The sequence below is a fragment of the Convolutriloba macropyga genome, chromosome 1 (assembly GCF_964194025.1).
Source record: "Convolutriloba macropyga chromosome 1, txConMacr16.3, whole genome shotgun sequence".
Classification (NCBI taxonomy): Eukaryota; Metazoa; Xenacoelomorpha; order Acoela; family Convolutidae; genus Convolutriloba; species Convolutriloba macropyga.
Genome location: NC_134468.1, coordinates 62,197,643 through 62,224,111, shown reverse-complemented (window position 1 = coordinate 62,224,111; position 26,469 = coordinate 62,197,643). Strand labels below are relative to the sequence as shown.

General features: G+C 35.6%; 2 protein-coding genes across 3 annotated transcripts in view; both read right to left on the bottom strand.

Annotated features, from left to right (window-relative positions):
- LOC142341363 (uncharacterized) overlaps positions 1 to 26,469 on the bottom strand; it is a 513,659-nt gene that overhangs the window by 214,700 nt on the left and 272,490 nt on the right. The gene's annotated exons all lie outside the window — the stretch shown is intronic.
- LOC142345037 (ammonium transporter 2-like) overlaps positions 1 to 26,469 on the bottom strand; it is a 56,235-nt gene that overhangs the window by 9,611 nt on the left and 20,155 nt on the right. Inside the window, exons 7-12 of the mRNA XM_075397150.1 lie at positions 21,163 to 21,222; positions 18,098 to 18,174; positions 11,277 to 11,495; positions 10,453 to 10,493; positions 3,520 to 3,624; positions 2,923 to 3,181 (exon numbers count right to left, since the gene is read on the bottom strand). Of these exons, the coding sequence (XP_075253265.1) occupies positions 2,923 to 3,181; positions 3,520 to 3,624; positions 10,453 to 10,493; positions 11,277 to 11,495; positions 18,098 to 18,174; positions 21,163 to 21,222 (761 nt within the window). The remainder of the gene's footprint in view (positions 1 to 2,922; positions 3,182 to 3,519; positions 3,625 to 10,452; positions 10,494 to 11,276; positions 11,496 to 18,097; positions 18,175 to 21,162; positions 21,223 to 26,469) is intronic.

Here is a 26,469-nt window from a genome sequence, read left to right as displayed (position 1 = left end):
TATTAACTTTCTTTGGTCAATGTATTCTGCATCACATGATTAAAGATGGGGCTGAAAAAGCTAGATTTGAGTTCACCACAGAAAACAATTTTGCTTAGAATTGCTTTAATACCAGAAATATAATTAAATACAGTTCGCAATTGCGCAAATAGTGGTGGCAAAATCTTTTCACTAGTCCTCGGTTATTGTTATGTCAGTTCAGAAATTTAATCAGTTGTTTGAATCAATGCTTTGTCACTGTTTTCCGCTAAATAAGATATTGTCTAAAAAATTTTGTTGTTTTTTTTTAAGTTTCAATTGACGTTCCAAAATACGAGCTAAATTATTGGTAAGTTCTAATCACCAAATACGGTTCACTATATTCTCATTTCCGTTTAAATTTAACGTTTATCAACTTTGCAAGCAGAGTTTACGGACACTTTTTGAGTATTCATGACCAACTGGATCATGATTTTGTGACTAGTCTCTACTATAAACGTAGGGTTCCTTAAACGCAAAAACTGTTTTTTGATTCCTCTTTTCTAAATTCAACAGTAGTCTGGGTTGCTTTTGAAGTCATTTCCTTGGTAAATGCGGCGTAAAATAAATTAAGTATAAAATATAACCGACTAATGTCTGGAGAATTGCACTCAGACAACCGGCAAGCAGTTGAATTCAGTAGTAGCCAACTGGGGCTCAGGGATGCTAGCATGGGGGGTTAGAGTGGAGTGTGCGTGTGTCTGTGGAGGGTGTGTGTGTGGTGTGTATGTGTGTGTGTGCGTGTGTGTGTGGGGAAGGGGTCAAATCAATCAATAGGGGTAGGGTAGGAGGGCCGGACGAAGGGGAGTCCAAATCGCCAGGTGGAGAACCGTGGACCCAGGGTCTAATGTCCTCCCTAAAGTCCTTCCATTTTGTTGCAGGTGTGAGAGGGGTTTAATTTGTCTATGGATGGTAAATTTATGTAAAAGTGAGGGAGTAATTTGCTCTCGGGGCAAAATGATGTAAGAGTTTGGAGGTAATGGAGAAATTATTCAGACTCCTATATCATTTTACCCTCCTTGACAGACCAAAAAGATGTAAGAGTGGGGGTTATTCTACCTTATACGCCCTCACGCTAGAGTGATTTTAACCTCTTAGCAGCACATTTCAACCGAAAACGATGTTAGTTTTGAGCTGCATTTTCCTAATGCCCCATATTTTATGGGCGCAAAAATTCGACCCCGGGACGGTGGGAAAATCAAGGGTCTGAAAGGGATCTAGCGTTTAAGATTAGGAACCGCCCGTCACAGCATGGAGAAATTGTCTTCTCAAAACAGTTTCCGTGAATCGCATACTTAGAGACTAGTAAGTCGAAGGCTTTAAGAGAGCTGCTCAGCCACTTAATGCCCTTCGAGGTTTACTTGTTTATCCCGTTTTTGAGGACAAAAAGTTAAGAGGGTCAAACGAAAAATAGGAGTATCAATATCTCCAATGTTGAAAGTGGCATCTTTGTGTCGTGAAAATTAGAGGTTTTTCTGGTCTATGTACATTGAATATTTTTCATTTTAGAATATTTGCAATTTCATCTTCATTAATAGGGCTCAGATAGTTGACATTCCAAAGACTAAGTTAATTTGAACCAAGGTACGAAGGAAGCAATTCTTCATCGTAGAAACTCTGCCTTCTATTCCAGACCAGCTGAAATCTACTGTATATTATTTTTTTAGTATTTAAAAAAGATTCACATGTTAGTATGTACCTGTAGCAATGAATCGGGGTGAATAGCTGTGAAATAGAAATTTAAATCATTTCTTACAATTTTAGCAGTTTTGGAAGCCGTGATTTTTCGAGAAAGAGCGGTAAAATTTCCAAGAAATGCCTATTGGATTTCTAAGAAATTTCGCAAGATTAGCGTTGAATTAGGATATATTTTTTCCACCGCATCCATCGCCTTTTTGATAACAATTCTTGACAATCACCCCAATTCATACAATTTTAGCGGGTATTGTTGAAACCTTCACCAGTATACCGTTCCTAGGAACGGTTTTTAAGAAGCTTCATTTGATGCGTAAAAATGTCCTCACTGAAATTTTGTGTCATCGTTTGGTTGGGTTTTGAGAAGTTTGCAAGAAATCTGATAGGGAAGAGTTTAGGAAATAGAAAGAATTTGGTTTTTTTGCTTCCTTTTTATATTACCGTTATCTTATCTCATTGAAAAAGAATTTTTCAATGCCAATGGTAAGCACTTGGCTTCGATAGTATAAAAGGGATGCATCATGAGTTTGTTCCTTTTTTTGGGGCGGGGGGGGGTGGGGAGGGGGAGGAGGGGAGTAGATTAGGGCATGGTGGGGGAGTTTAATGGGGTGAGGGTTGTGACTGGCTTGGGCTGATAGTGGGGAAGTGACTGCTTAGAGGGTGTGTAATTGGAGGTGGAGGACGACGAGTTGGGGTCTGGAATTGAAACCGCGAAGAAAACTACCTTTCGTATTATTTAACTGTTTTCTCAGGAGCTTCGCTGAGTTGTACACTTAGAGACCAGTAAAATTTATATGATAGCTGCTCGGCGACTTAATGCCATCCAGGCTTTATCCTGTTTATCCAATTTTTGAGGACAAAAATTCAATGACCTCAGACGAATAATCACATCAAAACCCTGCAAGACTAATATAGTTGCGATAAAAACTTTTTTGAGAGCAGTTAATGAGGAATTTTGTCCAGTTGACTTTAAAATCTGGAGGATGGAGCCAATTTTCTAATGAAACAAACTGCGAAGAATTCATGGAACAAAAAGGCAAGAAAATTTATTTTAACTTGCAATGTCCTCGTTTTCGTCCAGGTTTAATCACTGTCAGCTGACCCAAATTCGTGCTCACAAAAATCTAACTACAATATACAATTCATGCAAGTCATGGTACGATGATATGAAATTTGAATGCAATCGGTGTCAGTTGGTGATTGGAGTACCTGCCCAATTGTACTTTCTCCTACTGGCATACAGACTACTGTCCCTGTTTGTCTCTCCCCAACCCCTCCGTAGCTTCAGAATGTAGTTGGCCCTGTTAGTGGCCTGTAGCTTCTTGTACAGCATCTCCAGGTCTTTCACTAGAGTGGACGACCGTGTGTTCACGTGACCCACTACGTTGTGTAACTCGTCAAAGAGGAGGTTGGTGCTGTGGTCGTAACAGCCTGCCAGACTGTGTTCCACTACATCCGCGCCCAAGATCTACAAATCATTAAATCTACTGGTAAATCAGTATAATAAATAGGCACTGAATATTTTAAAAAAATTTTTACAGTATTGTGTATTAACGCATAGGAAAAGTCACTATCCCTAAATGTGTTCACGCTTAGCGTTCAATCAAATCTAATTATAATTATTCACAAGAAATTGTGCTGAGCGGTATTGAATAGACCAAAAATTTAGGGGATACCTGCCGCAAAACCAACTTTAACCGGTTGAGCAAAACCATGCTTGGCTGAAATCGATGTTAAAATCATTGTCGTCAATGCAGTTTGTATAAAAAGAATGATTGCTCATGTGTGACAGAACATTTGACTGACCTCCACCACAATATTGGCTCTGAGTCCGATGAGGAGATCGAGGGGCTTCAGGGTGATGTAGGTCGCCAACACTGTCCACCCTCCCACAACCAACACGTACACCAACTGGTACAACGAAATACAAATCATATTAGCCTTTCGTTCAGTCATAATTTTGCCAGGAACTCTCATTAGCAGAACTCTTGTCAACATAAGATAACTCGAACCCTTTTCTTACCTGCTTTTATTCCTGGGCTCAGGTCTCAGACCAAAATCACCTCTCATCAGACTCAGTCGAGCGAACACCTGTGCATTCTCCACTCAAAGTTACATGGTTCTGTCTAATAAGAGGTGAATTTGAGACAGTTTTGAGAACACTTGAATCTGATCTCAAGGACACTTGCGGTTTCGAGCGCTGGATAGTTTGATTATAGACAATTTCGGGTGTACGTGGGTCTTATCAGAGATCGAAAAAATTTTCAGTCGAAAATTTTTTCGTTTATTGTTTAAGAGTAGTTGACACTACTGAAAGCCAACAGTACAGGTTTGGTTTAATCATAGACTGCATTGAAGTCTATAGGTTTTGAATAGAACCAAGATATCCAGTAACTAACAAGCGTCACCATTTTTATTATATATCTAATTAGAGACGGTTTGGAGCGCACTTGGGTCTAATCATAAAGTGCAGGTGGATCATAAAGGTCTAATCGTAAAGCGCAGGTAAGGTGCTTTCGAGCGCAATTCCAGCGCAGAAAATAATAAGAGCCCATTTGAATCTGATCAGAGGCAACTTCGGTCTTGAACGGTCTCTCTGATCACAGATGATTTTGGTCTAAGGTGGTGATTTACTTCTGGGACCTCAGCCTGGGTTGCAAGCCACCCAGGCCGAGTTTCTCCTCAAAAATAACACTGTTGTGCACAAACGACGTGATTATGTTATGAAAGGCCACCGAATTAATTGTGCCGGTTCTAATGAAGTACATTTCGGGTGAATAAGTTCTTTAATACACTCGTTGAGTTTACTTGCTTTACCTCTTTTCAATAGCCGCACAGCGATAGCTTGGGCTATTATTGGCCTTCTCTTGGTTTTTTAAAATTCAAAGGATTTGAGTTGTATTGGGGCGCTGTCTTTTTTACGACTCGAAGAGGAGTATTGGAGAAGTCCTTATTTTAAATCAATTTTATTGGAGTGATTTTTGAAGCGGGAAATGAAACACGTGAAAAAATTTGGAGTGATTTTGGTGCTGAGCAAAAGTGAAGAGCGGAGCGAAAAGAGAGTGGTTTTTGTTCATACTGCTGTTTTTGAGAGAGCGAGAAATTGATGTGTGAAAAAATATTCTCTAAGAGAGCGAATTTTTTTTTGTTCACGTGCGGCATTTTGAAGCAGTTCTTTTATTTATTTTGGTTAAGAGGTTTTGTTATGATTTTGTTTTAGCTTTGGGCTGGTTTTGGTAGTGGTTTGAAGGTTTCTGGAAATTCATATGGATTTTATGATAATTCGGAGATTTTTAATGTATTTTGCTGATTTTCGGGCTAATTTTTGCGTTTTTTGACGATTATCTTGTTTTACTGGCTCAAATGGGTATTGAAGAAACCCCTTCTACTTGAGCAAATTTATGATAACAATTGGTTACGGTTTGTTGGGTAAGAATCATTTTTTTGTTGAGAAATGTGACAAAAAAATGTCAAAAATTGGAACTACTTTTCATAATTTTTTGCAGTTTTTCGTTTTTTTTTCCGTTTTTAGCTAAGTTTCCTAGCCTATTATGACTTGTCTTTTGTTTTACGAGCATTTGGATACCCTATTGGCTAAAGGAAAATTTTCTTTGGATTGATATGCTTTTGAAATATTAAAACATTTAGTAAATTTTTCCAGTTTTTCAATGAAAGTTGTTTTTAAGAGGTTTTTTTCAAGATTTAGCCTGAAGTATTTTCTCAAAATTCACATAAGAGGTTTTCGTATTACTAGTTGTTTTTATGAAGTTATTTTGGCAGAAATAATTTTTTCGGGATCTCAATTTATAACAAAATTTGATCAGATTTTTACTCACATTTTAAAAGATTTGATTTTATTGATTTTAATTTTTTGCTTCATCGTTTTGTTTCAAGATAATCATAAATTAGTGAAGGCACGTTTTGTCTGAAGAGTAGTTGGATGGCGTTTAAATGGATTTTCACTTCGAGTTGTTTCCGGAATTCTTCCGGCTATGTTTTTTTTTAATCAATTTTATTGGAGTGATTTTTGAAGCGGAAAATGAAACACGTGAAAAAATTTGGAGTGATTTTGGTGCTGAGCAAAAGTGAAGAGCGGAGCGAAAAGCGAGTGGTTTTTGTTCATACTGTTGTTTTTGAGGGAGCGAGAAATTGATGAGTGAAAAAATATTCTCTAAGAGAGCGAAATTTTTTTTGTTTACAAGCGGCAATTTGAAGCAGTTTTTTTTATTTATTTCGGTTAAGATTTTTTTTTATGATTTTGTTTTAGCTTTGGGCTTGTTTTGGTAGTGGTTTGAAGGTTTCTGGAAATTCATATGAATTTTTTGATAATTCGGATTTTTTTAATGTATTTTGCTGATTTTCGGGCTAATTTTTGCGTTTTTTGACGATTATCTTGTTTTACTGGCTCAAATTGGTATTGAAGAAACCTCTTCTACTTGAGCAAATTTATGATAACAATTGGTTACGGTTTGGTGGGTAAGAATCATTTTTTGTGGAGAAATATGACAAAAAAATGTCAAAAATTGGAACTATTTTTCATAATTTTTTGCGGTTTTTCGTTTTTTTTTCCGTTTTTAGCTAAGTTTCCTAGCCTATTATGACTTGTCTTTTGTTTTACGAGCATTTGGATACCCTATTGGCTAAAGAAAATTTTTCTTTGGATTTATATGCTTTTGAAATATTAAAAATTTAGTAAATTTTTCCAGTTTTTCAGTGAAAGTTGTTTTTAAGAGGCTTTTTCAAGATTTAGCCTCAAGTATTTTTTCAAAATTCACATAAGAGGTTTTCGTATTACTAGTTGTTTTTATGAAGTTATTTTGGCAGAGATAATTTTTTCGGGATCTCAATTTATAAAAAAAATTGATCAGATTTTTACTCACATTTCAAAAGATTTGATTTTATTGATTTTACTTTTTTGTTTCATCGTTTTGTTTCAAGATAATCATAAATTAGTGAAGGCACGTTTTGTTTAATGAGTAGTTGGATGGCGTTTAAATGGATTTTCACTTCGAGTCGTTTCCGGAATTCTTCCGGCTATGTTTTTTTAATCAATTTTATTGGAGTTGTTTTTGAAGCGGAAAATGAAACGCGTAAAAAATTTGGAGTGATTTTGATGCTGAACAAAAGTGAAAAGGGGAGCTATCAAAAATTTTTTTCACGTGCGGCTTTTTAAAGCAGTTTTTTTGTAACTTTTGATGGTTATGAGGTTTGATTATGATGCTGTATTAGTTCTAGGCTTGTTTTGATAGGAATTGAAGGTTTCAAGTAGTTAATTTGAGTTTAATGCTAATTTGGAGGTTTTTGATCAATTTTGCTGATTTTTAGACGAAATTTATCGATTTCTTTGATGTTTTTTGTTTTAATGCTTTAAGTGGGATTTGAATAGCAGCTTGTTACTTAAGGAATATTCAGATACCAATTCAAAAAACTTTTTTTGGTATAAATCATTTTTTTCTTAGGAAAATTGACAGAAAAAGTTGAGAAACTTTAAACCTTTTTCCTATTTTTTTGCCGGTTTATTTTTTTTAAAAATTTTAGACATGTTTTTTAGCCTATTATGAATTGCCCGTTGTTTTGCGAGTTTTTAATTTCTTTAATTGCAAAGGATCTTTACTCGGCTTTGTGTTTCCTTGTACTATTAAAAAAAACTCATTAAGGTTTTGTATTTTTTTGTCAATTTGTTTTTTAATGCCGTTTCTATTCTTCCTTGAATTTTGTATGGCATTTGTGGGGGTTCAGGGTTCACGATAGTTGTTCTAGTTGTTTAGTCATAAGTACCCGGAGTCGTTTCAGGAATTCTTCCGGCTGTGTTTTTTAAGATCTGTTCACAACTTTTCATGATTTTTGAATCATTTTTTTCTTAGGAAAATTGACAGAAAAAGTTGAGAAACTTTAAACCTTTTTCCTATTTTTTTGCCGGTTTATTTTTTAAAAAATTTTAGACATGTTTTTTAGCCTATTATGAATTGCCCGTTGTTTTGCGAGTTTTTAATTTCTTTAATTGCAAAGGATCTTTACTCGGCTTTGTGTTTCCTTGTACTATTAAAAAAAACTCATTAAGGTTTTGTATTTTTTTTTGTCAATTTGTTTTTTAATGCCGTTTCTATTCTTCCTTGAATTTTGTATGGCATTTGTGGTGGTTCAGGGTTCACGATAGTTGTTCTAGTTGTTTAGTCATAAGTACCCGGAGTCGTTTCAGGAATTCTTCCGGCTATTTTTTTTAAGATCTGTTCACACCTTTTCATGATTTTTGAAGTCAAATTGGTGTAGTGATTTTGGTCACGTCGAAACTGGAAATGGTGCGAAAAAGCGAGCGCTTTTGCGGCGTAAAGTTTTTTGCTCTTATTTTGAAGTAGAGTGAGAAAACGGTGTTTAAACAAAAATTCGCTTTCTCGCTAGTGGTTTTTTGTTCACACGCGGCAATTTCACTGTGATTTTTGCTGTTTTTTTTTCGATTTTTTGGATCGCATTTTTTTTCTAAATGGTTTTCCCAATCCAATCATTGTTATTTTTAGGCCTAATTTTTTTTGTTTGAAACAAATGTCTATTTCTCGCTGATGGATTTTTGTTCATAAGCGGTTTTTTCACAATGATTGTCCGTTTTTTTAAATTTTTTGATCTGTTTTTCTAGAAATAGTTTTCCCAAATCACTCATAGACCGTTCTAGGTCTTGTTTTTGTTTAGTCAATGAAATCTCTTTGAATTGTACGTCAGGACTTGTCCTGCTATGTTTTTTATTTCGTCGTCGCGATTTTTGTTATGACCATACGACGTCACAACCACTTCAAATCTGCTTTTTGTTCTTTCGTTCATGCAATTTCAACTGAAGTGCGTGTGTGACGTAATTTTTTTCTCTTAGTGGAATGAGTTTCTTTGTTCATTCGCGAGATCATTTTTTTGGTCACACTTGACTTACTTCATTCTCAAAAATGAATTCCTCACTTTGAAATTGACTTTTATTTAATTTATTTCAAAGAGATAAGGTCAAATGGGAGCCTGTCACTCTAAATGAAGGTTATTTGAGAGCAGCTAATAGAGGCAGCAGAAAACTATACAGATTTTAAATCAAAATATAACATATCAGTCTTCAATGAAAAGATTATTTTTTTTGGTCTGTCTTTTTTACTGTTTTTTTAGACTGCAGATCTACAAAGCTATTGCGGCTATTTTCTGGCAATCTGCCAGCTATGTTGATAAATATGATTGGGGCGTCAAAAAAGAAAACATTTATTACACAAACATGCTATCACCTCATCAGTTGGAACCCAGGTTAGAATGGATGGAAACCTACTGGTTCTGTAATTTACATCAGTTAATTTTTAAAGTTTTTTTTGTCCAAGAGTCAGAGATGATAAACTTCATTTGCTGAAATTATTGCAACTAGTACTTATCCTGCATACAATTGGTCTGTAGTTTTGTAAGTTGCAAGAGATAATGTTTGACGGGGCGTTTAGCCAACGAGGAGAAAGCGAGAAATTTATGCGGCATTTTCATTGTAATTGGTCAAAAAATCTCATTGGTCGGTAAATCAAAAATTCGGTGGTCCATTATCTTTGCTCTGCCATCGGGTGCGAGGGGAAACAAGTTGATTTAAAAAATGCAGCCATTCAGTTGTCAGCTTAAAAAATACGGCTTTAAATTGGCCACTCACAGCTTTAGATTGCCGCCAACGTTAAGTATTTTTTTTCTTTTTAGGTTTTACTCAGGAGTTGTTGCCCACTAAATATACCGCAAAGACCTAAGAACTATAATAACTGGCAATGTGCTGGAATATTCCGTTGTCACGGCCGCTACGAACGAACTCAATAACCCAGATAAACTGATTAAAAATTTCCTTGAGGCTGATGCAATGAATCGTGAGCAAAATGAAATGGGAATTTTCGATTCAGTTTGAACAAATTTTTTGAATTCAGTGTTTTACATGGCATCTTAGCCGCGTTTCATTATGGGCTGTTCTTTTTTTCAATTAACAGGTAAATTTAACGGCGGCCAGGTGACTGGTTCTTCCCACGGTAAATACTGTGCCTCCGTAACCATATTTTTGCACTTGTCACATTTTATATTTAAACAAAATGAACGGTTCCAACTCCCGGGCCGAGAATTTTGCCCAAAAATAACGGGGAAAAGAGTGTAAAAAGTGTAAAAATAAAAAATTACACCCAAATTTCTCCAGTTAATTAACGGTGGAAGAGTGTAATTACAAGAGTGTAATTTTAAAAATAAAAGTGGAAGGAGGTGCTGAGGATTGATCACCCAATTCCCTCTCTCGAACATGATTCATACACCTTGTGCGTAAACCCTAGCGCCAACTCATACTATCATTACAGTTTTCAATTTCGGTTATAATGTTAATTGTGTACGAGTGTAAATTTTTTTTAATCAGTCCACCCTAAATTACACTCTTTGCAAGGAGTATAAAAAGAGTGGAGAAAAGAGTGTAAATGCAGTGTAATTTTTCAAAATTACACTCTCACATTCTTTTCCCCGATAAATAGGAGTGAAATACGCATTACACCCCAATCCCCACTAAATAGGGGTGGATTAAAGGTGAAATCTTGGCCCGGGCTGTTATTCAGTTATACAAGCCACTGTCAAAGCAAAAACGAACATTAATTCACACCTGGCAATGGAAACAAAAAAAGTTCATGGGGAAATGAGCTCCGTATAAGGCTTGGATACGGTTGCCAAACATTAAATTGGTTTACGGTGGACAACACGGTAGGAAATGAGGCGACGTACCTGTTTTCCCAGGAGAGAAATGTGACCGCCGTTGATGAGACCTGAAACGATATCCTCAGTAAAAGGAAACCTGTCTATACACTGAAATATATCACGACATTATTGCTTTCAGTTTCCTAAAACCTCAGATGCATACACAATTTAACTAGTCAGACTACCATAAAGTGCATAAAATTAAAGCGGCATTGTGTGTTGAGAACCTCTATGAGGTTGCACAAAATAAGTTTTATGATCTTGGATGGGCCATAAAAGTCTATGGTCTTGGATATGGTATCCAAGACACCATAGAGAAAATTTTTTTTTTGTTGAAGTCCAATGGCAACTACGATATATTCGATGTACTACGTGATCCAAATGACGTCATTTGAGGTCACCTTTGTTTTTTATGGTCTTATTTATGGTATCAAAGAAGCCATACAACCATACATGTCTTACGTATGGTTTCCAAGAATCATTTATGGTGGTCAGCCCGGGAGGGTCTGGCCTGCTGCAAGTACGCGAAAATCTGATTACGACGTGGAATATTTTAAGATGAAAACGTCAAACAATATGAGTTGATGGTACTTTTTTGACTAAAATATGGCGGCCTGAATAAATGTTCAATTGCTGAAATAGTGAGCTATCTATTTATGCTCTTCAAAAAATGACAATATGAAAGATTTTATATAAATGAAATATGCCAGTACGAGGAATAGAGTCCAGATTCTTCTCTTTATTCAAAATTCATGAATTTTTGCGCAGCAGTTGAGTTGAGCTGAGCTGGGTGAACAATTATCCAACAACCTGCAACAAGATTGGACAATATTTGGTGTAACTTTACGAACCTGCTTCCTCAATGAGGCCAACTTCGGTGAAGTCTGAATGGGCGAAAATTGCGAACGAGATTACACCCCATGCCCCACCCACCCCGTGCACGCTGACACTTCCCACTGGGTCGTCTACCCTCAAGACCCGTGTGATTAACTCATGACAACCAATAGTCAGAGCACCTCCAATTAATCCAATCGCAAAGGCTTCTAACGGGGCCACTACTGCACACTGGGCTAAAATGGACAGATATATAAAGAATTTGCCTGCTAAGTTTCCATTTTTACAACAAATATTGTTTTCACAAACTTTTCGTATTGTCGAAATCTGCATAGCAAAACATGTTAATAGAGTCCTCAACAATTGTGTTAAATTACAAATATCAACTAAATTTTCAACCATGCAGATTTTTCATGAGAATAACGAAACAAGGCTTTCAATTACTTAATCATTTGGGAAAAATGCGCATTCACAATTCTCAAATTCTGACAAATGAAGTTAAAACGGCTCAAGTAACGAGGCAAAAAAATTTGTGGAAAAATATTTGTGGCGAAAAATTGTTTTTATTGAGCGCCAAACGGGCAGTAAAAAACTGAATTTAATTAATTTTGCCACATTCAACCATTAATAATGTAATTTGAGAGGTTTTGAATTACCGCTGAAATAACATAAACTAGGGTCCTGTCTACGGATCTCAACAATTCTAATTAGGATGCTAGCGGAGGCAATCACAAATATGATGAATGATGACCCCTTACAGGAGTGGAATTTTTCGCACTATAATGGCGATCCCTTGCACTGACATGAATGGTCCGGGAAATTTAAATGCGCGATTGACTCGGAGTTCATGAAGGAGGACGTCAAGCTGACGTTCCATAAAACCGTTGTAACAGGGAAAGCAAAAACTGCAATCGCTGAGCACAATATCTGTGGTGTATAGGAACGCAAAAATGCACAAAAACTTTACAAAATAAATTCGATCGGCCTCAGGCTGTTGTTAGTGCACTGTTGTTAACTTGTGCCAAACCTGGCAATCTTCTGTCTTTAAAAATGCGCACTAGTGACTACATCAAATTTGTGATTACCCTAGTTTAAAAAGGTACAAAATTTCCGAACAATATGAGTTAGTCATTGTTTCTCTTCACTGTTAAGAAAAAAATTATTAACCCGATTATCTTCGACCGCAACAACTGGTTGAAGGAGGATGCCGAGGGACGACAAGACTTTCATTAAACAAACGTCAACAAGGGCCCAAAATGAAGCGAACACCAACTCATTAACCAAAATCAAAGTCGCCGTCTAGACATCTGCTACCAGCACACAGCAGAAGGACACAACAACAACTTCAAATGCAGCAACAGCTTCTTTCACTAGCTGCGTTACTGTAAAGGTATTCTTTGCCTTTTGGAGTGTCGAGTCTTCACGAAAAAAAATCTCACAATGAAAAAATGTAGCAGTTGAACCAAATATGTGTTTTTATTGTTTAAGACAGAACCGTTCGTTCCGCAAGCAACAAGAAAGCGCAGCAAGGACAATCATTGCGCTAGCTCCCCCTGCACATTTCCCATGAAACCCAGAAGGTTTATTCATCACAGTAGCGTAGGAGCAAAAACATCCTTCGAAATAACACAGGCGTAAATCAAAGAAAACCTCAAAATGTGCAGACTTCATCTAAAATCTTCTCAATGTCATCTGTCAGCAGTTCCAAAGACCAACATTGGGTGACTGAATTAAAGTAGGTGAACGTCGCTGGTACAGATATCACGGCTCTAAGTTCACAAGATACAGATTACATTCGACTATGCTTGGGTCGCCAGTAGTCCCGCTGATAGACTTGAATTGCACGGTACAGCACTAAAGCCAGTAGTACTCTAACGCCATCTGCCTGTGATAGTAATTCGCCGGCGAAAAAAAGTACTCGCCTTTCTTCGTTTGCTTAATCATAGGTCGGGCCGTAAGTGGTCTTAACCCTCTTCTTCAGGTTCAGTTTCAATTTTTTGTCGGAGTGCAACGAGATGAGGACGACATCAGTTTACGTAATAACTAATTTTTGGTTCTGGTGCAACAGACTAGGGGATCACGAATAACCAAGCTTTAAAAAACTTCTATGCAAACTTAGAGATCTCGATAATGGCTGGACAAATGTTAGTCACGGGTTGTGCAAGAAGCACTTGGACAAAAGTTACGTAGTAGCGGAAAGATACCCACGAAACTACTTTGCAAGCCCATGCCTAACTCGAACAAGCTAAGCGATGTTCATGAGGTACTGAGTGGGTCAGCTAAACTCAGTATGCAAATCCTAATATGTCATTACCCGTCGGACCTCATCTGCAACAGAACTTAAATTAGGTACTACTTCGGTTTCGACAACATCCAATCATAGTTTCAGCAGACATTGAGGAAATGTTCTCCCAGTTTGGAGTGCCAAAAGGTGACCAGCCACCTTCGTGTTTATTTTGTGGCGGGAACACATCACGTCTAACATTGTGGCATATGAATATACGTATCATATATTTGGTGCTAAAGACTCATCCACTTGTGCAAAGTATGCGTTGCAGTGCACAAACAGCCCGTGGTAATGTCAGAAAGAAACTGAAGGATGTGAAGAACGTTTTTCGGAATTTTTATATGGACCATTATTTAAAGTCAATGGAGTGCCCAGAAGATGCCTTATTTAGGTTGGAACAATTGGTGCAAACTCTCCATTTAGGCAGGAACAAGTTGTATAAATTTGGAGTCAATGTACCAGATCTTGCGGGCCAAATTGACGGATCTTCTGAATTGACAGAATTGAAAGTGATTACTTCATCTAAGTGAAAGGCCTCTCATGTGATTGGGCTTCAGTGGATTGGGCATAAACAACCACGCTTTTGATGTGAGCAACATAATAACAAAAAGCACCACCCCAGAGTATAGCGCAGCGACTAATTTTACGTTTCGTATTTAACACCTGTTGGTCATAAAGCACATTTCGATAGGATGCATGTTTAATAAACAAAAATATTTGGTGTTTCAGTAAACAAATTCCGAATAAGGAGTTACTGAAAACGGTACACATAAGTTCCTTGCGTGGTGCTTTGAAATTCACAGGTGGCATAATTACAATACAAAGAAGTCACTTTTCAGAACCTGTTCAACTTTTTGAACCCGCTAATGATTGTTGACTTATTTAGTTGTGTTGCATTTTTCGGACCTCGAATAATTTTCTCTTCCGTTGAGATTTAAACAGAGCTGGCAATCGTCCGGGGCCCTGGTCAGCGTTGCACCTATGAAGGCGGTGAACGTTTCTACTTTAGAACTTTAAGCCTTTCTTCTCACTGCACTCACGAAAAAGTATTTTTTGGACCGTTGTTTGTTGATATGGATGAAATGTTCAAGATGAAAGATAGTAGCATCGTTTTGCAGTGGATAAATTTAACGAATAGAACCACAATGTCACGTGATAACCCAGCAGCTGCGGTCACGCGTGGTATGTCCAGGGATGTTTTGCATTTCTGTAGTTGGGCGGAGGTGACTTAGTTCTTGAGAACTGAGCAATTCTATTTCATTCTATATTCCGAACTCGTCAAAAACACCAAGTTCGGCGATCGTCAGGTATTCCTTAGCCATTTTAGTTTTGTTCAAGTTCGCTTGCGGAATTTGTGCCTGCTCTGAGCCATAGATCTAGGTGGCAGATGCAAAAGCGTCAAACGCTCCGTTTTAGTTTGCGCGTGGTTAGGACCGTCCACTCATCAATCTTGTTTCATTTTTCCCAACATATTCTTGCGGTCCGGAGAACGTCAGCAAATAAATTCAGATGACTGATACATATCATTAGAAGGAAAATTTTTGTGTTTGTTATAAGACAACTTTCGTCCATATTTTCCGCTCTAAGTTCTTTTTATGCGTTTTTTCTGCGAAATGGCTCAGCCGATTGGCAATTGATTACAATTTCTGGATTAGCAAAGAATTGTTCACTTAGCCTACTGTTTCGTGTTTTTTGGAAGGAATTAGATTGAATTGCTCACCGCTCCTGAATGTAGACTAAGGCAAGTAAAACTTAACGCTAGATTTGTTGCCCTGAGTTTATTTGTTTTTTTACTGGATCTGAAAATCAATGCGTTCGTCGGATAGCGTATTAGTTATCTATTGATACAAAATTGAGAAAGAAACAAAGTCCCAATAGACTGATTACTTCCAGTTTCATCATATTTCTGTCGAATCGTTTTCACAGAGATTTTTGTTTTTGCAAGATATTTTTGAGCATTACTTTTTTCTCAGACGCAAAATCCTTTAGTCGACATTTTTCTAATCTTCTCAGTGTTAGCGTCGAAATCTTTTGTTTATGTTTACTCACTTACTGTGTTTTATTTTTGTTGTAACGTTTCGTTTAAATACAGAAAACCTTCAATTTTTGATATCTTATTTCACATTGTATTTCAGCATATTCGGAACAGTATGCCCTAAGAATTATAAAACGAGTATTTGTTTCAACCCCACTCAGTGGTGGCAGGCACCATATACTCAACTGTATTTTGTTCGCTCGGTGAATTCTTCATGATTGATAAAACTAACTTAGAAAGACTGGCGGCATTGTCAAAAAGCACATCGAGCGCAAAATAATAAAAATGCTCCTTCTCGAAGAGTTTTTCAGTTGTAAATTTTTAATTAAAATTTACCGGTTCACAGTAATTTTGTTCAATTTTGCGTTTCAAAAATGATGCCCGGAATGCGAGGCAGTTACGGTTCTCGTTGTTAATTTCAAGATGGAATATGAAAACCAACTTTTAGCAGTAATTAGGTTTTGCTGTGATAGTAAAAAGAAGAGAAAGGATATTTTAAAAGCGTAAAAATCTTTCAAGCCGCTCAAGAAATGAGAAAGAAATTTTTCTGGAATGGCAATCACTGAACGGAAGTTTTTTAAAATAATTTGGATTCTTCAAGTTATCATAAAATATGTGTAATCTTTTTTTTAGTTTACTCGTATTTGTTGGTATATCTGTTTGCTTCGCAATAAATTTAAATAACGAATGTTCCCATAGACAGTTTAAAAAGGCGTTAAGGGACCTTTTTTCAGAAGGACCTTTTCGTTGCTCAATTTTATGATTCAGTAATTAGATTTTCATGAAATTATTCATAGTTTTTTTTAAAATCTGCTAGCATTTGTTTGTTCTTTTTGAAGTTTGGTTTGAAATCGGGTTTGTCATTGAGAAGACACCTGGTCTCTAATGAGGCAAAAGTGTACTTCCATAAAGTTTCTGCTTGACAGCTTAGTTTTTCCAGTATGTGTGTTCGTAAATCATTTTCGATTTTTGTCTCTTTTGTAGTTCGTTTTTCCTTTTATTACTAAATCTCATTAATGACTATGGTACCATTGGGCTCTATGAAGTCATAGATGAGCTTTTTTAAAATTATCAGTCAATGATTTTGTATATTTGTGCCTTCAAGGCCATGTCTTTTCATATTGCCTGTTTCTAGCTTTTCTATTGTCCTTTTTGCCAGTGTCTTCTTTAAGTGTACCTAATGAAAAGACTATCGCACATTCTATTAAACCTGTGTTCTTGATGACTTTGAAAATGGCAGATCACCAAGCCACTCTAGACGTTACCGTTGCCCCAACAACTTTTAGTCACTTCACAATCGGCGAGGTTGTTTTATTTTGCTATACCTGCAGCTGAAAACAAAATGACGAGCAAAAATTCAAAAGTGCAATTAAATGGGTATACATTTCACCATTTCAGACCACTGGCATTGTAAAGTTTTGCTTAAATCTGCTATTCGGTTCAGATGGCTTGGAAAAGAATCGCCTTATTTGGTGGCAAAAAACCGGGTCGAGGTGTCTCCGCTAGAAATTGCTAAAAGATTTGTGATGAATTTGAATTAAAATTGTAAGATTTGCGCTCAATGCGTTGAATGCGATGAAAAAATTAATAAGCAATGAAAAAAAAGTTTCACCGCTTAAGCGGTGGAAAATTTTCGCCGCTACCACCAGAATGCGGTGAAAAAAAATTTCAGCGCTAAAATTGCAAATCTTACAAATAAGTCATCGCTAAATTCAACGCTTATCTTAAATTCACAGGAAATAGCATTGAAGTAAATAACAGATGGAGCAGTGGAATAGGAAGTTGTTGACATATAGGAGGCTAGAGGTTCGAACCAGTGTATGACCGTTTCGGTCATACACTGGCTAAAAATTTCACCGCTAAAAACCGCAAATCTTATAAAAATTCACCGCATTCAACGCCAAAAGATGCGGGCGCTTTGCGGTGAAAAAAAAATTTTTTTACCGCTATTCACCGCTATCTTACATTATTTTTAGACCAAAACTCGACCCAGCCATTTCCAGCCTGCTGACTTATCTGTATTTTTTAACCAGTTACAACATGCTGTGTTAATAAGTACAATTGCGCTGTTTAGACACAATAATAATTGATGCTCGGATTTGAATAGAAATATGCATGTTGCGTGAAAATCAGTACTCGACCAAATAGAGGGGAGCTTCCCAGCAGTATCATTTGCCAACAAGGGCGAATAATAAGCCATAACGGTTGATCCACCCAATCAGCAAAAAAATATGAGAAAATGTTATAATCGATAAAATCTTGTCGCCCAATTAGAATTGGTATTATGCAAATTCTTTTGGTCTCGACTCGGTAGGTTTTTTTTGAAGTACCGGAAGAACAGCAAGAGACCAAATCGTTGTTTGAATTGGGCGTCTGATCAAACATCAACAGTTCAGCTTCTGAATATATTTGACGAATCCCGATTGGGCAACATTAAGGCATGCTCAGTTTAAATAATTGCATAATTTTTTATTGCATTAATTGTTAAAACGGTGTCTTCACTGAAGAACACTTACAAGTAATGGATACCAGTCCACCCAGAGTACCACTGATGATGTAGTGCAATTCAAATTTGCCACTCTTTGCTATATAACTGAAACAAAAACAGTCGAAACTGAATGCTCCAAATAATTCGAGGCAAAGAGTTAAAATTCAACCTGGATTACTAATTACGGAATTGCTGGTCTAATAAACTGAAGATTTTTCAAATTTTTTATCGAAAGTCCCACGGGCCGCTCAGGCATGGCTGTGGCTCACGAGGAATGGCCAAGTGCGCTACATGCGCAGCTCGTTAAAAGTCAAGTACAGGTTTATTTCCGTGGGGCTTTATTTTCTACCTAAAATTAAGTGGGGATTTTTTCCATTGGGGTTTTTTTCCGAAACTGATAAAACAGCATTTAATGTAGATAATGAATTATAGATTTGTTTGATTTGTTTTTAAGCGGTTTTAAATGATTAGACACCATTATTTTTGTAGTTATCTGTATTGGTTACAGGGTCAATTTTGAAGTTCGTGGTAATTTCATCATTATAGGTCTCAAATAGGGATAGAATTCCATTCATTAAACGGAAAGAGCTACACCGGTTGTGAATTTAATTTCGTCCTTTAATAGAACAAGGAGGCTCGTTAATGTGCGTTCGCACATGATGTTCCGACCTAGACTCATCTACATTTTTGACTTAATTGTCAACCAAATGAAGAGATAATAAAAAAAAGATGTTTGAGTTTAAAAAACTCGTTACACACCCAAACTAATAATTGAATTACTTGATGAATGCCCACGAGATTAAAAAGAATACAAGAAAAAACAAACTGCAAAATAAGGGAAAACAAAAACTTAATATCTAAATTTAAAAGCACCTAGTAACAACGTCAAAATGCAATTAGATAAAACCTTGACTGCAAAAAATTACTTCTTCTTAACTACACAGCAGGAAGGGCTTTTCCTTAATGAGAGTAGGTAACAAATAAACAAAAAGCGGAATTAATGAGGCGAAATTCAAAAATCAATCAGCATTTTTTAAGCGAAGTAGTGTCAAGTGTCCTGGAAAATTATTAGCTTTTAACGAATTAATTGTTGATAAAATTAATAAAAAGTCATTACAAAACAGATAGGACCTGTCTTTTCTAAGATTAAGCCATAGAAACGGAAAGATGCAGAAAATTACAAAAAAATACAAATGTTTTCGAAAACACAAATTGTTGAAGCCATCAAAATCAATAGCTATCATATATTATTTATACCAATTCAGCTAATATTATACTGAAACTTTAAACAAATTCACTTGGGCATCATTTGGAAATCAACGGGATCTGTTATTACGTGACTGTTCTGAAAGAAGAGAAAAAGCAGCCCATATTGACCACTCACAAATCTTTATGAAAACGCATATTGTCCAGAAACAAAATATCAGTTACAACAAAATATCAGTAAGTACGCTAATTGTGGAAATACAAGGAATGATATGCGACCTCTCAATGATGAGAATAAGTTACAAGTTAAAGAACAACAAAAACAGAAAAGTTTAGAATTTTTTTTGAAAAAGAAAGATATCATAAACTTTAAGACTAATCGTCGTAATCTGACTGCATTGAGTAACATCATTCATTCAATCCTCAATTAGAAGCTTGTGAGACTTCTCGGCATTTTACGACTACATAAAGAGTAAAAAAAGGCAAGAACAGTAACATGGAAAAAATTGAGAGAAAAATGTCGAAGCCTTTTAAAGAGCCCTATCAATAAAACTTCTATTTTCAATTAAATAATTCATTAATTAATTTTCTAACAGCACTGAGATTCTTCTTTTTTAACAATGTGATTTCAAAAAATCAACAATTACAATAAGACAACGAACATTTTGAGAAAGTCCGTAGTATCAATGCTATTAAATTAAATAGCTTTCAACGGAAGTCATTAAGTACGCTAAGTTATGGGAGGATAATGATGTTTTTCATTCATAACTCTTCGATAAGACATAACAGTTAGTCTTATGGCCATGAAAACAACATCAAATTCAACCAAAACCAAAAATTCAGTAGAAAAGTGCGAGAAAAAAGTGTCGAAGTCATTTAAACCAAAAGCCTTTCTCTGAATACTTCATCTATGATCCACTGAACGTCTTCTCTCAGCCAATGGGAACTATCAGTTTTAGGGTAAAGTGAAAGATTTCAAAAAGAACCAAAATTATGAAAACTCGTTGCGTCGGAGTCATAAGAACAATATTTTTGTGTGCAGCAGAAAGGAAGGATGTCCTGTCATTACTGAGTTTTTTGTTCAAAAAAGAATATTCGAAAAGTTATCGTTAAGGTCTTAACAGCCATTCGATGTCCATTGAAAGCACTAGATAGGTTTACTTAATGCTCATTAGGAAGCCTATTGCACAACACTTCTATGCCATAGGACTACAGAAATTAAGCAAAACACAAAATGAAATCAAATTTTCCTTAAGAATTACAAAAACTCAGAGTCGAAGCCGAAAAAACATGATTGCTTCCTTGAAAACAAACTTTTTGTTCATTGGGCATCATTTTACTGTAAATGAGGTTTGTCACTAACAAAAACTCGATATGAAAAGTGGCCATTCTCTAAATGACCTAAAGAAAAGCAAAAAATATGAAAACTTTTGTAATAAAAACAGCTCTTAAATTGAATTCGATTTTTCTCATAGTAAACTTCTCTATGAGTCCAGAACTGGGCTCTTTATCGCCTTTCGTCTAATAGGAGCACAAAATTTATTCCTTTTGTAATGTGAAATGTAATTTTGAATTCATATTGTTTTTAATAAAAAAATCCCAATTTGAACAAAAATTACGCTAAAAGTGAATAAAATCATGACAAATATCCCGTGTTCACACAAATTTTTAATCCTCGGTAACTCCTCGAAAAAAAAACAAAATTCAAAAAACTGCCCCCCCCCCCCCCCCTCACAAATGGGGTCGGAACAATAAGGAGATCCGGAATACTTATGATATGGAAGGAAAGGGGAAGCTTTCTGGAGTTGCTAACATGCTTGGCCACTGCTATCGCGGTTTTCAGTTCGGGGCAAAAACTGATCACAATTTGTAAGAATATAACAATACCTGATAATGAAAGCCACAAATCCGCCAGCAACTGAAGCATTGATGGTCGTCACTGCAGCTCTGAGAAAAATGATGAAAACATTTAACTGACACTATTTTACAAAACATGAAGTGCTTACAGATGGCCAGTATTTTTAAAGACCGCAAAACAAAAATCACAAGCCTTTTAGACGACGTGATTGCGGTTGTTCGTCATTAAAATTTTTCCTATTTTATTGTTTATTGACAAAGGAGAGCCTAAATTGCGTGGCCATTCGATAGACTAATAAGGCCAATCACTATAAACAGAAAAAGTATGTCCAGTTATTGAACTCCCCTAATTTTCGCCTCTTTTCCGATCGTTAAATTTTTTTGCTGCAATCACTTAGCAATCCTGTTTTCACAAATACATCAAAATCAAATGATAGATGAACAAATTTGTATGAATCAACGCTAATTGTTCCAACATTTTTTTCCAAAATATATAAGCCAAGCTATAAAATTTTCACTTTTCGTTAACACGTAGACAAAAAAGAAGAAAAACACCATTTTGTAGCCCTTGGGACAAAGTTTCAATTCGATTTTTATAAAAAAAAAGTATGATTATTCGCGGGGGGGGGGGGGGGGGGGGGTAACAGATCGCGTTGAATTTTTTGAGATAAAAAACGGAAATCGGAGTAATTTGCCGGAAATTTAATTTGGTTAAATGGAATTTTGGTTGTCACAAATAATTCTTAGAAGTTTCAATTCCAAAAAAGAACATTTTAAACTATTTAAACAGAAATTTCTTAAACTTAAAATACTTTCGTTCCAAAATTTTGCTGACGAAAAAATGATTTTATTTGTTTCTCTGTTTTTTTTTGCTGATTGAATACTAATGTAAGAACCACTTTGTACTCCGTATCGAAAAGAATTTTCACAAAAAAACAAGATTTCAGGCAAATTAGATCTCTCTAAACAGCAAAAAATTATCTTGTAAAATTGCAAAACTAAAAGCAAAAACAAGTAGTCTCTTCTGAAATCTAGAGCTCTTTTTGCATACAATTCTTCCTTTTTCATTTGAACAAACTATTTTGTCTTCTCAAATCTGCAGAGACCTAAAAAAGCCGTGTCATGACAGCAACATCAAATCAACACAAATCATTAATGAAAAGCAAAGATGGAAATCTTTTCTTATCCTTTTTATTTGTATTCTTTAAATTGTCAGAGCAGATCGTTCGAACTAATCTCCTCTAGTATAACTCAACACAGAATATGCTGAGAAGTAGAGAGGTTACGAATGGCCAGATTAAGCAAATTAAAACAAGTTAACAATTTTTTGTCAATTCCCTTAATGAGGAATTGCTCTTCGAACTGATCTTCTCCAGACTCTGAGCTTTTCCTTTAAAGAATTGACTGGTTTACTGATAGTGAATGTCCTTGTTTAATATCAGGAGTTTTTTGGAAACTGTACAAAGAAATTTTTCTCTGAACTTTTCTATTCCTTTACATAAACTGCAAAATGTGGAAAATCCAAAACCTGAAATGCATTGATCACCAACAAGCCTCAATATGCTACTAAAAAAGAGCCTTAAAAGTTCTTTTACATCGCTACAAGTGGATGCAGATTGCAAAAACTGCCAAAAATCTTAAAAAACGAAAAAAATACCTTTGACTTCAAACTGTGCTTTTAGGCATCTTCTGAACCAAAAATGATTTTCATTAGATCAAAATGGACACATTTGCGGGATTTCTTAAAAACGAATTTGTCCATTTTGCTCATGAACATACAAATATCTTTCCAAATTTTATTGTCAACTTTGCAACTATCACCTCAAAAATCCATTTCTTGTTCACCACATAATACAAATTTTTTGAAAACTAATTGCTCCAGTTTTAAAAACCAATTTTTAAAAACTAATTGGTCATGTTTGCTCAAGAAAAATCAAAATTGAGAAAAACTCTTCAAATTCGATGAATCCACACTTTGTTTTTCATATAAAACAAACAATTACTAAATAATTGATGACAAACCATGTCTAAGGATGAGTTGCCCAAAGTAAAATTTTAATTTGATTTCAATTTCAGGGCTTATCTTTGCGTGTTTGAGTTTGAGTGAGCGTGTGCGTGTTTGTGATTGTTTGTATAACTGTTCCAGTAACGTGTGTGGGATAGGTTCATAAGAGAGAAAGAAAATTTTCTCAAAAGTTAGATACAACTAAGGGCTAAAGGCAAAAGCTGTCAAAATCATTAAAACTACTTAAATTAACTAATCTTTGTTGCAATTTGCCACTTTAAATCAGCGCAAAACCAAGAATATGTTTTTCACACCTTGATGGTAATACATCTCTTCGCAAACCATTTTTTTCCAAAAGATGTTTTTTTTGTTCAAACGGTACAAGTCACCAATACATCAGGTACTTTCCGCTTTCTAATACACCCAACGATTTCTCAGTGAGAAATTAATTGTTGTAAACTTTAGGGCTGTGTTGGAACAAACTGTGCTGCGCACAAACTCGTACGAGCCATCTTATTGTTGTCTGAAATCGACAGTCGAAAAATGAGCATCCGTGTTTGAAAAAAAATTGCTTACAGCTCAACCTTTTTTTCGAGCAGAAAAAAAAGTTCAAAAAGTTTGTTTTTGTATGATGGAACTACATTGAGAATTTTAATGTCAATTTTTTCTTTCTTGTTTTGGTTTTTTTGGTCGATCCAAGACAAATCTTTTGAATATATAAGAACTGAGTCAATTTCGTCATTAACACGCTGTCCCGTCAAACGGTATTATCCGATCACTTTTGAATTAAAACCATAAAAATTTATCTGGAGTATATAATTCTGTTTCTACCAAAATGCAGTTGACTCTTCTCAAGCAACAGCATCATCTGCTTCCGATCAAAGTTTCCCATCAAATGACACATCATACAAAAACTTACGCAAACCAATTTTTTTCCTGAAAATTTATATATACTGATTTGTGGATAAAAAAAAGCCTCTGCAAAAGCCTCTGCAACAGTTAAGAGCAAATTGTATTTCTCCTTTCTAAGTAACCGTGTTATAGTATTTCTGGAGCAACTTTATCATGGAGAGATTTTTTTTAAACTAATTCAGTCCTTCGTACTTCCTTAGTCAATCCTTATGATTCCAACCCATGCTATTATGTAAGAATTAATTTCTTTGCAATGAATTTAATTGTTAATTGGATAGAAAATATTTTTGTCCCATTATTATCAAGAAACATCAAAACGGACAAAATATTTCCTAAATTTTGTTTCAAAGTTAGTGCGAAAAACACAATTACCGAGTCAAATTGCTCCAAAAATGCTCACAGTTATTTCGAATAAACAAAAGACCTAAATTAAGGATGACAAGATGTATTTGTTGTTGGAGTTTGTATTTGTGTGTTTGCGTTTTTGTGGTAATATGGGTGATGTGTGTGTGTGTGTTTGTGTGTGTGGTAAAGTTCGTCTGGTTTTGTGTTTTTCAATTGTACGACGGTTATTATTCTAGAATGAATTGAAGAGTTTTCGTTTTTTCCTCCCAAAAAAACGATATTTTCTGGTTCTAACATTACAAGTCGCCAGTACCTAAGTTGTTTTCGGCTTTCTAATACTCCCAACGTTTTCTCAGACAGAATTTAATTGTTGTTTGCAAACTTTAGGGGTGTGTTGGAACAAACTGTGCTGCGCACAAATTCGTACGGGCCATCTTATTGTTGTCTGAAACCAACAGCTGAAAAACGAGCATCCGTGTTTAAAAAAATTTTCTTACTGCTCAACCGTTTTTTCGAGCAGAAAAAGAAAAAAGTTCAAAAAGTTCAAATATTAGTTAATTCCTTCGTACTTCCTTAGTCTCTCCTTATGATTCCAACCCATGCTATTATGTAAGGATTAACTTCTTTACTATGCATTTAACGGTTAAGTGGTTACACACTCCCGTTGACATGATATCTTAAAGCTGACATTGTAAATCAGGTGTTTTTTGTGGTAGTTTGAATTATCGAAGCAACCGTATAGGAGGCAGTTGCTTCCAATCCGTCACGTCAGAAAAAATTATTATTTTTCAGCAATTTCACCTATATGGCCACTGAAACCATTTATCTGCGCACTCGTCGTACAATTTTAACCGGGTATAACAGTGCAAACATATTTACTTGATTGAGATCTAATGAGAGCGCTAGAGATTTTTAGTCCTCTATAGTTTTTAGGAGTGAAAATTGATGAACCAGACGAACAGCAGGTTAAATTGGAGAAATTTAAATCGTGATCTGAAAAAATTTGCATGTTCTAAGACATTAAACAATTGATCTCAGCTTCACTTTGTCAAATTTCATAGATATGATACAGACTTTATGGCAAATTGAAGCGGAGGCCACGATCGCAGTAGTTCCTATACGCTCAGTTGCCAGTTCGAGGTTATCCTTATTCGCTTTGATTTTTCTTGCATCATTTAATAGTTGTAGCAACGTTTAATTCGATTAGCTCATTTTTAATCAATTCTGCGTATCGTCTAAAAATAGCACGACTAAAAGTGTTACCACGAACTACCATGTAAGTTTTTATAGGAAAATACTCTGATATAAAACTTCAATGAAACAAGTTTCAGGGGATGACTTAAAGTTTTCAGAGTCAGTATCCCTAAAAAAAACATAGCTGGCAGAATGCCAGAAAATAGCCGCAATAGATTCGTAGATCGGCCGTCTAAAAAAACAGTAAAAAAGACAGAGCAAAAAAATTTGTCTTCATTGAAAGCTGATCTGTTATATTTTGATTAAAAATCTGTATAACTTATTGCTGCCTCTAATAGCTGATCTCAAATAACCTTCATTTAGAGTGACACACACCCATTTGACCTTTCCTCTTTGAATTGAAGTAAATAAAAGTCAATTTCAAAGTGAGGAAGTAATTTTTGAGAAAATTGGGAAAACTATTTAGAAAAAAAATCCGATCCAAAAAAATCGATAAAACAGTAAAAACCAGAGTGAAATTGCCGCATGTGAACAAAAAACCACTACCGAGAAATCGAATTTTTGTTCAAAAACCGTTTTCTCACTCTACTTTAAAATTAGAGCAAAAAAATTTACGCCGCAAAACCACTCACTCGCTTTTTTGCTCCCTTTTCTGTTTCGGCGTGACCAAAATCACCACTCCAATTTGACTTCAAAAATCATGAAAATGTGTGAACAGATCTTAAAAAAAGCATAGCCGAAAGTATTCCGGAAACGCCTCGAAGGAGAAACTTGCCCATCCTTATGACTAAACAACTGAACAACTATTGTGAACCCTGAACCTCCACAAATTCCATAAAAAAATAATGAAGAATAGAAACGCCATTCAAAATAAAATTGAA